Raw genomic sequence first — 13,496 nt, 5'->3', positions numbered from 1 at the left:
CCTAATAATTCCTAACATTCTGTTTGCTTTTATGGCCTCTGCTACACATTGAGTAGAGGAATCCAATGTACTATTGTCCACGATGACACCTAGATATTTGGTTGGGGGGGGGGGGTCATAACTTTTAAAGCGGAACCCAGCATCAAGTAACTAAGATCTGGAGTGTTCCCTCTAATGTGCATCACTTGGTACTTGTCAAGATTTGATTTCATCCACCTTTTGGATGCCCAGTCTCCATTTTCCTAAGGTCCTTCTGCAATGTCTCACAATGTACATGTGATTGAATAACTATGAATAGATTTGTTTAGTCTGCTAATTTAATCACCTTACCCATCATTCCCATTTTGTAATCATTTATAAATATGTACTGGTTCCTATATAGATCCGTGGGACATTCATTGTCAAAATTACAGATTGAAAATAGGCAGACATTCTCCTTGCTTGCTTTGTTGGCATAATTTAGACTAGAGTGGATCATTTGCCTTGAAGGGATTTCTCTGTTAATACTGGGCTATTAATTCTGTACCAGCAGAGCAATAATGTCAGAATGGCCTATTACATGGGAAGGAGATTTGATTAAAAAATGGCAAAACCCAGTGGATGGAGTGAGGTTCAAGGAGAAAACAGAAATGACTCCCTGATGAAATGTGTCTTTAAGGGTAACTTGAGGATGGAGTGGACGGAAGGGGCAGAAAAGCTTCAGAGGTAGTGTACAGCTAAGAAAAGTTTGTGTCAGCTTAGGTGACCATGGAAACAGAAAGGAAGGAGGGAATTGTACTGAGTCTGATAGTTCCAGCTCAGCCCAGTCCCTTACACCAGTGTTTCCAACCCTGTCCTGGAGGACCACCAGGCCAATTGGGTTTTCAGAATAGCCCTAAGGAATATGCATGGAGCAGATTTGCATACCTGTCAGTTCTATTATATGCAAATCTCTCTCATGCATATTCATTAGGGCTAGCCTGAAAACCCAATTGGCCTGGTGGTTCTCCAGGACAGGGTTGAGAACCACTGCCTTACACATCTATGAATCTACATAGCAGAACACTAGTCTGCAGATCACATGACTCGGTGTAATCACTGGCCTCTTTTGAAGCTTAAAGCACAATCCTAATAAGTTCAATGCAAAATAGCTTAATGGTGCCCTAACCTCATGGGCATAATCAGGCACCAGCAGCAGAAACTTCAAGGTAGGAAGGCAAGGGAAAAGAAAAATGTGAGCACATCCATGGCTGCTCTTGCAATTACAATCCGAGTGCTCTGTATTAGGAGTGACTGCTCTTGATAATGATGGGAATAGCCATCCAGATGGTTACACGTAACTGGAAGAGTTATGATCAACTGAATTACACTTTCTGGTGGGCAAACCTATGTTCCAGTTATAAGTATGAAAGAATGAACGTGGAATGTTTGGGATATAGTAACGTATTCAAAATGGTTTGGAGCCCATTGACTGCATTTATTGAGTCACAATAACTGTCATGTACCTTTCCTTTTATTTGACTTTCTTACACATCCAGGATGGGTGGGTGGGGGAGGGAAATATATTATTGTTTGCTATACTTAATTATCTATATTATTGAAATTAAATATGTACTTCTTCTATTAATTATGGGGAGGAGGGGGAGAAAATGATTGTTTTTTAAATTATTTGTGTATTTAAAGTGCGTTCTGTGTAGTGTTTATGTTTAAATTCATTGTATGGCACTGTTAACATTTGAAAATTAATAAAGATTTATTTTAAAAAAAAAGGAGTGACTTTCCTGATGAAAGATAACTATAAAGAGCACTGTTGGATAAAATGGAGGATAATGTAAATTACATTTTTTAATTATTTGCAATTAGATCTTTATGGTTCTAATATTTTACTACTGTCAAATTAGTTTGGGGCCCACAGGTTTTTTTTTCTCCCATGGGACTACCACTTTAGAAAGCCCAGTATTTTAGCTGTTTACTCGCAGGGATCTCAAAGTCTCTCCTTGAGGGCCGCAATCCAGTCGGGTTTTCAGGATTTCCCCAATGACTATGCATTGAAAGCAGTGCATGCACATAGATCTCATGCATAGTCATTGGGGAAATCCTGGAAACCAGACTGGATTGCGGCCCTCAAGGAGAGACTTTGAGATCCCTTCTCTACAGTATATCTAATGAAACAGCAAGCAAGTTTCCAGAACATCCATCTTCTGTACACATGCATGTAACTAAACAGTCTAACTCAGAATCAGATACCACACATTAGCCCTTTGGGGAGAAGGTCAACACATTTTCTGATTCTAGATCCTCTGTGTTCAAAGCGTGGGTTGAACACAGAGGATCTAGAATCAGAAAATAATAGTAAATATTGAAGAACTAAGGCCAGTACAAGACAGACTTGCACGGTCTGTGTCTGTATATGGATGTTTGGGGGAGGATGGGCTGGGGAGGGCTTCAGTGGCTGGGAGGGTGTAGATGGACTGGAGTGAGCTTTGATGGAGACTTCAGTAGTTAGAACCTAAAAACAGTACTGGGCAGAGTTTTAGATTCTTGCCCAGAAATAGCTAAGGAGAAGAAAAAAAACAAACAAACAAATTTTTAGATTGAATCAGGTTGGAAAGACTAGATGGACCATTCGGGTCTTTATCTGCCTTCATCTAATATGTTACTATGGGCTCCTTTTACTAAGGTGCGTTAGCGGTTTTGCCGTGTGCCAGCTTGGCGCGTAGTATGGGGTTAGCATGCTACAATCAAAAAAGGAGGGCACCAGGATTTAGGCACCAAGAATGTGAGAAAATAACCAAAATACTAGCATATACGTCCAGCTACGTGTTATTCTACCTTGTATAAGATGGTGCCTAAATGTAATGATACATACATTGAAGGTGGGCGTACACATAGGCAAGAGTCTGGGTAGAGCACTCAGGCACCTAAATTACAGAATCCTATAATTTACACAATTCAAGCTCTGTGAGGCTGCTGCTAGAGGTCACGGAGGCCATTTTGAGACCAGACGGACAGGAGCAAATGGGCATCATTCCTTCGGACCCTCCCTTAGACTACCATGGCCAAGCTAGGCCTGGGGGGACTCTATAGGGTGTGGGGATAGGGGCCTGATCAGGGTTTTCTTGTCTTTGAAGGAGAGGAGGGGGGGAGTCAGAATCTGGGGAGGGAGGGGGTAAGGGCAGCTCATAAATTTCCATCAAATGAGCTACTTTTCCTGTGAGACAACAGCTAACAGAGCTTATTGCTGCACAGTTTGAGGTCCTCACGAACTTGAAATTTATGTCAAGGCATGGAAATACTGCATGATCTAGGGTAGATACAGTACATCAGTCTGAGTACAATGCTTTAATTCTACTGACCCTATAACTCCAGAACAAGGGTTTCAAATTTCAGTCCCTTAAGGGCCACAAACCAATCAAGTTTTCAAGATGTCTCTAATGAATATGCATGAGCTATCTATGTGTGAAGCAGCACTGAATAAACAGTACATACAATGGGGATTATGTTGTAGGACTGGATTTATTATATTTTGTTTATATTCATATTTATATTGTTATTGTTTTTGTTGTGTGTGGGGAGTGTGTGGCACAGTGGTTAAAGCTACCACCTAAGCACCCTGAGGCTGTAGGTTCAAACCCATGCTGGTCCTTGTGACCCTGGGCAAGTCCCTTAATCCTCCACTGCCCCAGGTACAGGGAGATAGATTGTGAGCCCACCAGGACAGACAGGGAAAAATGCTTGAGTACTTGAATGTAAACCACTTAGGCTATAAATGGTATATAAATACTAAAAATAAATAATGTTATGACTGTTGTATTGCAAATCATTTGAAGACAGAATATAAATACATAATAAACAATATGTTAAACATTGGTGCCAGTAGAGTCACTGCACTATTCCCATATCTGACCAAAAGTTATTCATTTAAATGGGAAGCAGCAGGGGCAGATTTAAATTTTAGCTGGATAGTAGTGATTTTCAGTCATCGATTAAAGAAATATCCGTATATCTTTGGCTGTATTCAAGGGCATTGATTTATCTGGATAGTTGATATCTTATTAGCGTTGCCAGATGTCTGTGAAAACCCAGACATGTCCTCTTTTTAGAGAACCATCCAGGTGCCCGGGGGGAAGGGGAGTTCCAAAACCCAGCAGTTTGTTTGGGTTTTGGAAGACCCCCGCGCTCACGTCATTATCACATCGCATCCACACATGTTCATAGGCATGCTCGTAAGCCCTCCATACACAACCCTGATCTCAGGGAATAAGAGACAAGGTTTGTGTGGGGGTGAGGCTGGGGGCGGAATGGGGAAGGGTTGGGAGAACAACAGGCGGGGCTGAGGCGGAACAGGGCAGGGCCCTATGTCCTCTGTTTTTTGTTCATGAAATCTGGTAAACCTATATCTTATTAAGATATTTGGACAATTTTACCTGGTTATCTTTAACTGGATATCATTCAGTTGATTATCGGTGCACAGATTTTGGCTGAATATTTCTTATTTTAGGCCTGCAAATTATTTGCCTCGATGTATGTGCTTAAAGCTAAACATCAGTAACAAAAGGAGAAAGGTCTCAGGAGGGAAGGGTTTACTTTGATCGCACTTCCATCTTCCCAAAAATACAATGGGGGTGCTGCAAAATTCTCAGACCAACCAACTTCCTGAATTCTGAGCGTTATTTTGACTCTGTAGCTGAAAAGAGTGTTATCTTATTTTGTTAAGTGCCAATTTGCAGAAACAAAATTCTCTGTTTTTGACATTGTTTCAGATCATTGATTGAACCTTATTCACATCGTTCTCTTCTTGGTTGGGCTGAGAACTTTTCAGCACCCCCTTGCAAGAATTACATGCACCAAGCCAGCAGGCAATGCTCCAACTTCAAGCAGCTCCCAGTTGTCGCTGCTTTAGATGCATTGGAGGGATTGGAGCCAAAAGTAAAGCAGCCTGGGCCCCTCCAGGCCATGTTTACACCCCTGTTGGGAGCCTTCCCTTAGCCAAGCTCTACCACCACAGTTGCTCCTTTTTAGGCCCATAAATTTAGATACTTAGCCCTAGTTATGAAAGGATCTCAGGCAGCTAATGCCCCCTAATGTTTAAATTTGACTATGTAATCTGTGAATATCAAGCCATTCCATTTCTTGTGATGTCATTGGCTTGTCTAATGATAACAGAGAATTATCAGATCGTTTTCTGGGGCAGTAACTGAGTTTAAATGAGTTGTTTTAACTATTACGCTATTGCAAGTGAATATGACATTCATTTGAAAACAAGCTCCCGTGATCAAATCAAGGACCTAATTTTCACAGTAGGACTTTGATCATCAGAACTATAAACACCCAAATGCAGCGTGACATTGAATTATGAAGCTAGGATTAGGTTTCTGGCCTCTATTGGTTCTTAATTACATGGTAATAAAATGTTGCATGATTTCATTGTTTCATTTCCAACCCTATGCTTTTGTGTTTTCAGAGCACTGGTTCAGATTTTAATATCTCAAGATCTGTTGGATTTCTTTTGCACAGAACATGATGAGACGGAACCTCACTCTGAAACTAAGGTGTCCAGGATATGATCACAATCTCTCAAATGTACTGTCAATGCTCTTTTTAATATTTGCTTAAGTGACATACCGTATTTTCACGCATATAACGTGCGCGTTATACACAATTTTTATAAACCGTACATAACCTTGCGCGTTATACGCGTGAGCGCGTTTTACAACTTTTTTTTACATAGTTCCCCCCCGACGTCCGATTCACCCCCCGCAGGACCGTTCGCACCCCCACCCCGAAGGACCGCTCGCACGCACTCGAACCCACACCCGCACCCCCACCCCGAAGGACCGCTCGCACGCACTCCCACCCGCACCCGCACCCCCACCCCGAAGGACCGCCCGCACCCCCACAGCCTCCCGACCCACCCCATCATGTAGAAGCTCCTACCGTTGTCCTGCTGCTTCCTCTTGGCGGTACCGGCCCTTCTGTGAGCCCTGCGTCTGCGCTGCTTCCTCTTCCGGCGGTCCCGCCCTTTCTCCTTTTATCAAGGTGCGCTATGGGGGTTAGCACGTCGGATATTTCATCACGCGCTAAGCCCCGTGGCAGCCTAAAATCCTAACGGCTCGTCAATGGAGGCGTTAGATACTAGCGCGGCTGGCAGTTTAACGCACGGTATTCCGCACGATAAACCACTACTGCGCCTTTGTAAAATGACTCCTTAGACTTATAACATTCCATAGGTTACTATGGAACATTGTAAGTCTAAGTGCTATTAAAATACGCCTGTATCTTTTTGTCTTTAAGGTGACACCCACCTCTGTGATAGCAATAAAGCAACAAGGAAGTGCATTCCATAACTGAAAATGGACCTGAAAATTTAATACTCCGATTCTTTGATCCTGCTTAAAATAGCCCCATCAGGAATGATGGCAGTTCTAACATCCCCCCCCCCCACCTCTTTTCTGCTTAGTGAAATCTTCCTCACTCCAGTAAAGTCTAAGGAGAGCATTAAGTGGGTTTATCACTGCTCTGTATGGCTAGGCTCTGTAATAAGCAGGAAGGCCTTAACTGAATGTCAAGTCAATAATATTTCCATGTACTCTAATTTGCTTCCTTCTAGTAGTGTTGATGACTCAGCCATACATTTGTGTTTCTTGGCTTTTCTCTGTGTGTACGATCAGGCTTCAGTCCAAACATTCTTTTTTTTTTTTTTTCTTCCACCACTGATATCTGGCACCAGGGTTTGTTTATACAGGCCTCATGTGGCTTCAAATACTGCTCTTCACAAATCACTCATCGAACTGGAAGCTGGTACTAATGTAAGAGACTAATCAAATCATAGATGGAAACAGACCAGGAGATGGAATGTGGCTATGACACAGCTAAGGTTCCATCTCCATTACTGATGATATCACATAACTGGAGTAGTCTATTGGCAAATTTATCCATGAGAAAATTTGGCAATAGTTAATGGATTTTTGCCTTCTTTGGGTAAAGGCAAGAGGGGTCATTGTCTAATGGTTACACGGTCTAATGGCTTGTGTTATAGCTTCAGATGCCACAAAGACACAGCTCAGCAGATCAGAGGGGCACTCTAAGGGATACTATCACTATAAGAGGTGCATAAGGGGCATATGTCACTATAACTTGCTTATATTGTATGGTGAATCTTCGAAAACCCACCCAAAACCTATTGTACCTACATATAGATGGCACCTGCAGGCATAAGGGCTATTGTGGGTACAGTAAGTTTTGGAGGGCTCGCTATACAATATTTAAGCTGGTTATAGTGACAGTGTACCTGGGACTTTTAATTGTGACATTCACTATAGTAACCCCTAGAGTGCCCTCTGTTCTGCTCAGCTGTCTGTGTGGCCAATTTGTTAAGAATGCTGGCTGCTTGGACGTCCTAATGGTTTGTTTTTGTTCATTTTTCATTTGGACATTTTTGTATTCGAAACCCCCACCCCCCAAAAAAAAAAAAAAATCCCATACGTACTAAGGGCCAAAGCTTCTATAAACTATGGTGTCAATTTCCCAAAATCCCTCTGTAGGTGCAGCAGAGCTATTGGCAGTCTAGTCATTTAGCTACCTGAGGCCATTCCTCCTTTCTGTCCCCTCCCATTTCCCTCCTTATGATATGCCCCCAATACTCCTAACAATCAACACCACTCCTCATCCTCCATGAGAGTCAAGATCCTCCAGGCAGGCCAACACTCAATTCCATAGGCTGCGGTACGCCGTTTAGTTTGGGGGTACCCAGGAGTTCTGCCCTGACCCCAGTAGAGTTCTGCAGCAAGGAACAGCCCATCACCAGCTCCCGATTCCCCCACCCACCTCCTCCCAGTGCTGTTCTTTTAAATCTTCAGGCAGCTGCTATGCAGCATCAACGAACAAACCTGCTCCTGGAAGTAGAATGAAGGGTTCCGGGGCAGGCCTGCTTGTTGATGCTGTGCGGTGGCTGCCCGAAGATTTTAAAATACAACACTGAGGAGCAGGTGGGAGGGCAGGCACAAACCAAGACTGCCAATTTTGGGGGAGACCATGGCCCCTTTGGCCTCCCCTGTTCTGATGCCTATGCCCTATCCCACCCCAAAAATCAAGACTCCCCACCCAGTCCCTAACTGACCCCCACCCCTTGGAACCACTTGATAACCCCAGGACTCACCTGAGAACTATCCATGGAGGGTTAGTGGACACGAGCAGAGAATGCTTCCCCTCTGCTCCTGCCTGGTCCGGCCAGGGTTCAAAATGGTAACTGCTGACTCCTAGCAGTATTACCATTAAAACTACAGCTAGGAGTCAGCAACTGCTATTTTGATTCCTGATCCAGACTAGTCAGAAGTAGAAGGGGACCACTGATGGTCGAGCCTGCAAGTCTACTATAGATGGCCACCGGGTAAATTATGGGGGTTCTCAGGACAGCCCGCTGGGTATGAGATGGCTAGGTAGAGATAAAGTGGTGGGAGGTCTTGAATTTTGAGATTATATTGGTTGGGGGTACTTGATGGGGGTTCTGCCTAGCTGTGGGGATCTTGATAGTCAGGGGAAGGGATCAGGAGGGGTGTTTTGATTATCAGGAGGAGATCTTGACTGTCATGGGAGCACCCATGTTATCCAGCATGGCAAACAGTGCCTGTGTAGTAAGGGGGAAATTCTATAAGAAATGCCTAAAGATAGGTGCCTAAAGTTATGTGTCTAACTTAATTAGAAAATTGTCCATTAATTGAAAAAAAATTGGCCATTAATTGAAAAAAAAAAAGTAATTGGATGATAGACCCCTATCTTCCTAGGCACAATTCTATAAAAGTTAAGCACCTATTGCATGGCACCTAGAAGGCCTAACTTCAATGTAGGCATGTTTAGGGGTGGAGAAGCACTTAGGCAACACGAGCCATGATTCTCTAAAGGACTTAGGTGCCTATACAGTAATGTAGGCCTTTAAAGCCCTGGCTTACATTACAGGCGTCTATGTTTTAAGTTAGGCACAATTCCGTAATAGGCGCCTAAGTGTGATTGACAAGAGATAGGCATTTATATTATAGATGCCATTTACAGAATTTTCCCCTAAGTGACTGCTCTTAGTGGTAAATGCAGCACACACCCCTGCCTTTCCTGCACAGCTGTTGCACTTTAGTAAGTATGCCCCTAAAGGTCTCATGTATAAAGATTTTTTTCCCATCAGGCAGTAAATTAGGTACCTAAACAGTTTGAAAATTGACTCCATATGACTGTCATTCATGAATTGATATTGTCATTCTTGTAACCTAAAGTTTTGTGCAACTAGTATGCTAATGCTTAGAGGTCTATAAAATTGGGAGTGGAGATAAGCCAACATGAATTGCACTTGCTGTTTACTCTGTCGGAAAGTACAAAGACCAGATTTAGTGTCATGAAGTTTCTAAGTAGTACATTGTAAACAAATCAGAGAAAATATTTTTTTTTTCGCTCAACGCACAATTAAGATCTGCAATTAATTGCTGGAGGATGTGGTAAAATAGCATTGCTAGCTTTGGAGAAGTTCTTGGAAACAAAATCCATAAACCACTATCAGTGGTGTAGCAAGCGTAAGAGGCACCCGGGGATGGAGGTGCCCTTCGCCCCTCGTCTCCGCACCCCCGCTCCTTCCCTGATATCCCTTGCCATGCCGCGCCCTCCTTCCCTTCTCTTGTACCGTTCGCCGCCACGAGTAACATCTTCAACGTGCTCCTTGTGACCCTGGCGGCTCTCCCTCTGACATTACTTGCTATGTGTGACACCCGGAAGTGATGTCAGCGGGAGAGCTGACGCGGTCGCGAGGAAATCGTCGAAGTTGTTGCTCGCCGAGCAGGAAGGGAAAGGGGGCGCATGCATGGCGAGGGGAGGAGTAGGAAGAGGCGGAGGGGGTGGAGAGGAGGAGGGGTGCCAGTGCCGGTGCCCCTACCAACATGGCGTCGGGGCGGACCGCCCCCCTCATGCCCTCCCTTACTATACCACTGACCACTATTCAGGTAGACTTGGGAAAATTCCTGGAGATAAGCAGCATAAAATGCATCTCATTGTTGGGATCCTGCAGTTACCTATGACTTGGGTTAATGGCTACTGTTGGAAACAGGAAACTGGGATTGATGGACCTTTGGACTGATCCAGTAGGGCAAGTCTTAGGTTCTTAGGTTCTAAGGTGGTCAAGGCCTCGCTATTTCCAGAGAATTTTAATCATCTCAACGAAGCTGCAGCCTCAGCAGCTCAGCAAAGACAACTCAATACTAACAGAGCTGCATGTTCTGTCGGGCTGTCATAATACTGCCATGTCAATCATGATCTGTTTTATTTATTCAAAGAATTTATAAATTGCCTTCCAAGTCGTACCAGGTACTCCAAGACAGTGTACAAATACTATAACATCTAGCACAGCATATGAACATATGGAGAAAGGAAGTAAGCAAAACAGGAAGGAGCAGATTGCTTGAGACAAGCTGAAAGCAACACGACAAATACAAGGAAAAGTAGGTATAGTCAAACAGGTTAACAAAACATTAATTAATTTATAGCATTTCATTTGTTTACACAGCTATTATACTTATACATCTGTATGGGGTAATTTCTAAATCAATATTCAAAAAGCTGCTCAGTGGGAAAATTAATTGGAAAACCTTCTCTGAATATTCTTCCCCTATCTGTATGGTCTGGCTATATTTGGATAAAGTTGTCCTGGTAACTTTACAACAGGTACTACTTATCTGCTCAAAGTCATGTACTTAATTTTATCCAGTCAGTGCCGCACAAAATAAATGAAATATCATCCTAGGAACATGCTCCATGTGTGATCACTTTCTATCCCAGTATTTTATTTATTTAAAAAATTTATATACCATCTCCGCCTTAGCCCGTAGCGAACGCATGCTTCGGGGCTCTAACAAGTGCGTGCCGGCTTCCCTTCTCTTCCCCTCCTCCCCATACATAACTTCCGGTTTCGGAGGGAAGAGAAGGGAAGCCGGCACACACAAGTTAGTGCCCCGGAGCATAAGTTCACTACGGGCTAAGGTGAAATCTCCAAGCCGGCTTTTTTTTTTGTTTGTTTTTTAATGTTGAGCAGCAGCGGCAGCAGCAGAATTTAGCTGGGCGGTCATCTAAATTACCCAGGCGGACCGCCCGGCTGAAAGGCCCTAGTTAGGCAGGGAGAACACTGCATCTACAACTAGGCGGTGCTAAGACTTGTTTACACAAAAATGTAATCAGTAGGGTGGAAGAATGATAACTTTTAATCATGAAGACTGGTCCAGCTAACTTCCAGTGTTAACTAGGCAAACCTTTTGAGTGCTGAAATTCTTCGCTGTTGTTATCACTGTCCTCTATAATGAGTTTTCCAAGTTTTCTGACCTATAAACACTACCATGGAACTATCCCCACCTTTATCTTACCAAGCAAGCAAGCATATTAATAAACACACAAACCCAGCTATTTCAGAGGCAAAGAAGAAAAAGAATTCAAAATGCAAAATGGTACCCTTGCTCCTTTTTCTCCATTAGCTCCAGGAAATCCAGGAAATCCATTGGAACCCTAGGGGGGAAAAAAGCAGAATTAAGGAAGATATTAATATTTATGAGCAAACGAGATGAGGAGTTTATCTAAATGTCATGTTCATGGGAAAATGCTCTGCATATATGAACAAAACCTGACTGGCATGAAGACAAGGATACCATTACTGGTAGATAGCAACCAGAGCTGTACAAACCCAGACCTTGATTTGTAAATATCTGATTCAATGTATTCTAATAACCATAGGTGCCAAAATTTCAAAATTATTGGGTGTGTCAAACACAATAGAAATAGCCTCTCCCTGGACACAATGAAAGAGCTTGCTTGATTTTGGGGGTGCTCGGCATCCACTGACACCCATAGAGATGGCTCATATGCTAATAACCACAATCAACTTCAGTCTTGTATAAAACGGATTCCATGTTTTATTTTTTAAGTTTAGATTTGATTGATTTCCTCTTTGATGAATAATCTGGGATTCAAATTACTTCAAGGATCTGAAGACAGTCTAATTTGTTGGTATTACAGAACTGCAAAATGTAATGTAATAGTCAAAATATTGGAAGATTCATATGTATTCAGTTGTGTTAATGTGAAATTTATTTGCTTTAAATGTTAGATTAGAAAGAAATTATTTCTGTTTTATAAGAAATTGCAGACTTACAGTAGAATCTCAATTGCCCAGGACTCAAGGAACCAGCAAAAAAAAAAAAAAAAAATCGCTGGCAAAAAAATCATCTTCCTTCCAGCCCCTGAACCTGCAGCAGCAGTGGTCCTGAATAGACAACCCCAATATCTGTCTCTCCCTACAACCCCTGAAGTAGCAGTGATAGTGGTCCTTACCTGCCAACCCCCCCCCTCCCTCCCTTACACTAAGCAGCAGCGGCTGCGGCAGTGGTCTTAACCCCACATCCCCTCTCCTTCCCTCCCTTCAGCCCAGAAGCAGCAGAAGCAGTAGTCCTGACCCACCAAACCCCTCCTTCCTTCCAGCCTCGAAGCACTAGTGATCCTGACCCGCTAACCCCCCTCCCTCACTTATCTGAACCAGCAGTGGTCTTGACCTGCCAACACCCCCCCCCCCCTCACCTTCCCAAAGCAGTAGTGGCAGCTGGTTAGCAGAGGCAGCACTGTAAACAGGCTATTTGCGGCCAGCCCCAACAGAGCTTTTCCTCTGTCGTGTCACTTTTGATGAGGCAGAGGAAAGGCCCTGCCGGGGCTAGTCGCGAGCAGCCTCTTTACAGCACTGCCTCTGCTGACCAGCTGCTGCTGCAGCTTCGGATAAGGAAGGAAGGGAGGGAGGGGGGCTGGTGGGTCAGGACTGCTGTGGGTAATTGAGGAGGGTCCAGGAGGCCAGACCCACACAGAAGGAGGGAGGGTAAACCTGAGGGGGGGGGAAGAGGTGCACTAGAAGTGTGTGAGGGGGAAGGGTCCAGCAGGGTAAGGGAGATAGATGGATACTGGACCCATAAGTGGGGGAAGAGAGAAGGGAGGGGGGAGAGAAAGTAACCCAGATCAGAAAGGAGGGTGGGAAGGGAGGAACAGATGCTGAACCTACAAGTAGGGATGGGGGGATAAGATGGGAAGGGAGACAAAACTGTTTTATTGTAACTCTCAAGCAACTAAAAACTACAGTTATTTGGCATCTACCAATCCCCATGAGTGCTGGATAACTGAAAGCTTACTGTATTTCTTTGGAAAAATTTTATTTGGATATTAGATATTGCCTGTGTTTTTGGCTCTCTGTATTTTATGGTTTACCAAAGATTTAAATCAATAATTGGAAATATTTCAATGTGTAACAAGCTTCCAACTTTAATACATCTGCTAATTAACCCGATGCAGATGCAGTTTTTAGCGCAGGTTGGTGCTGAATGCTGTGCGCTGCTCTCGATGCTCATAGGAACTCTTTTTAGGCATAAGCGATTAGGAAATTGCACTTAATGCCCAGAAACAACAATCATATTATATAGTATAATAGATTTGTAGTTCATAAAGGGAAGAGGGTTTCA

General features: G+C 43.5%; 1 protein-coding gene across 3 annotated transcripts in view; it reads right to left on the bottom strand.

Annotated features, from left to right (window-relative positions):
* COL5A1 (collagen type V alpha 1 chain) overlaps window positions 1–13,496 on the bottom strand; it is a 430,660-nt gene that overhangs the window by 115,002 nt on the left and 302,162 nt on the right. For all 3 annotated transcript variants that reach the window (XM_033962082.1, XM_033962081.1, XM_033962083.1), the window contains exon 32: window positions 11,455–11,508. In XM_033962082.1, coding sequence (XP_033817973.1) covers window positions 11,455–11,508 — 54 coding nt within the window. The remainder of the gene's footprint in view (window positions 1–11,454; window positions 11,509–13,496) is intronic.

This window comes from Geotrypetes seraphini, chromosome 10 (assembly GCF_902459505.1).
Source record: "Geotrypetes seraphini chromosome 10, aGeoSer1.1, whole genome shotgun sequence".
NCBI lineage: Eukaryota > Metazoa > Chordata > Amphibia > Gymnophiona > Dermophiidae > Geotrypetes > Geotrypetes seraphini.
This window is presented reverse-complemented; position numbering and strand designations above follow the sequence as displayed.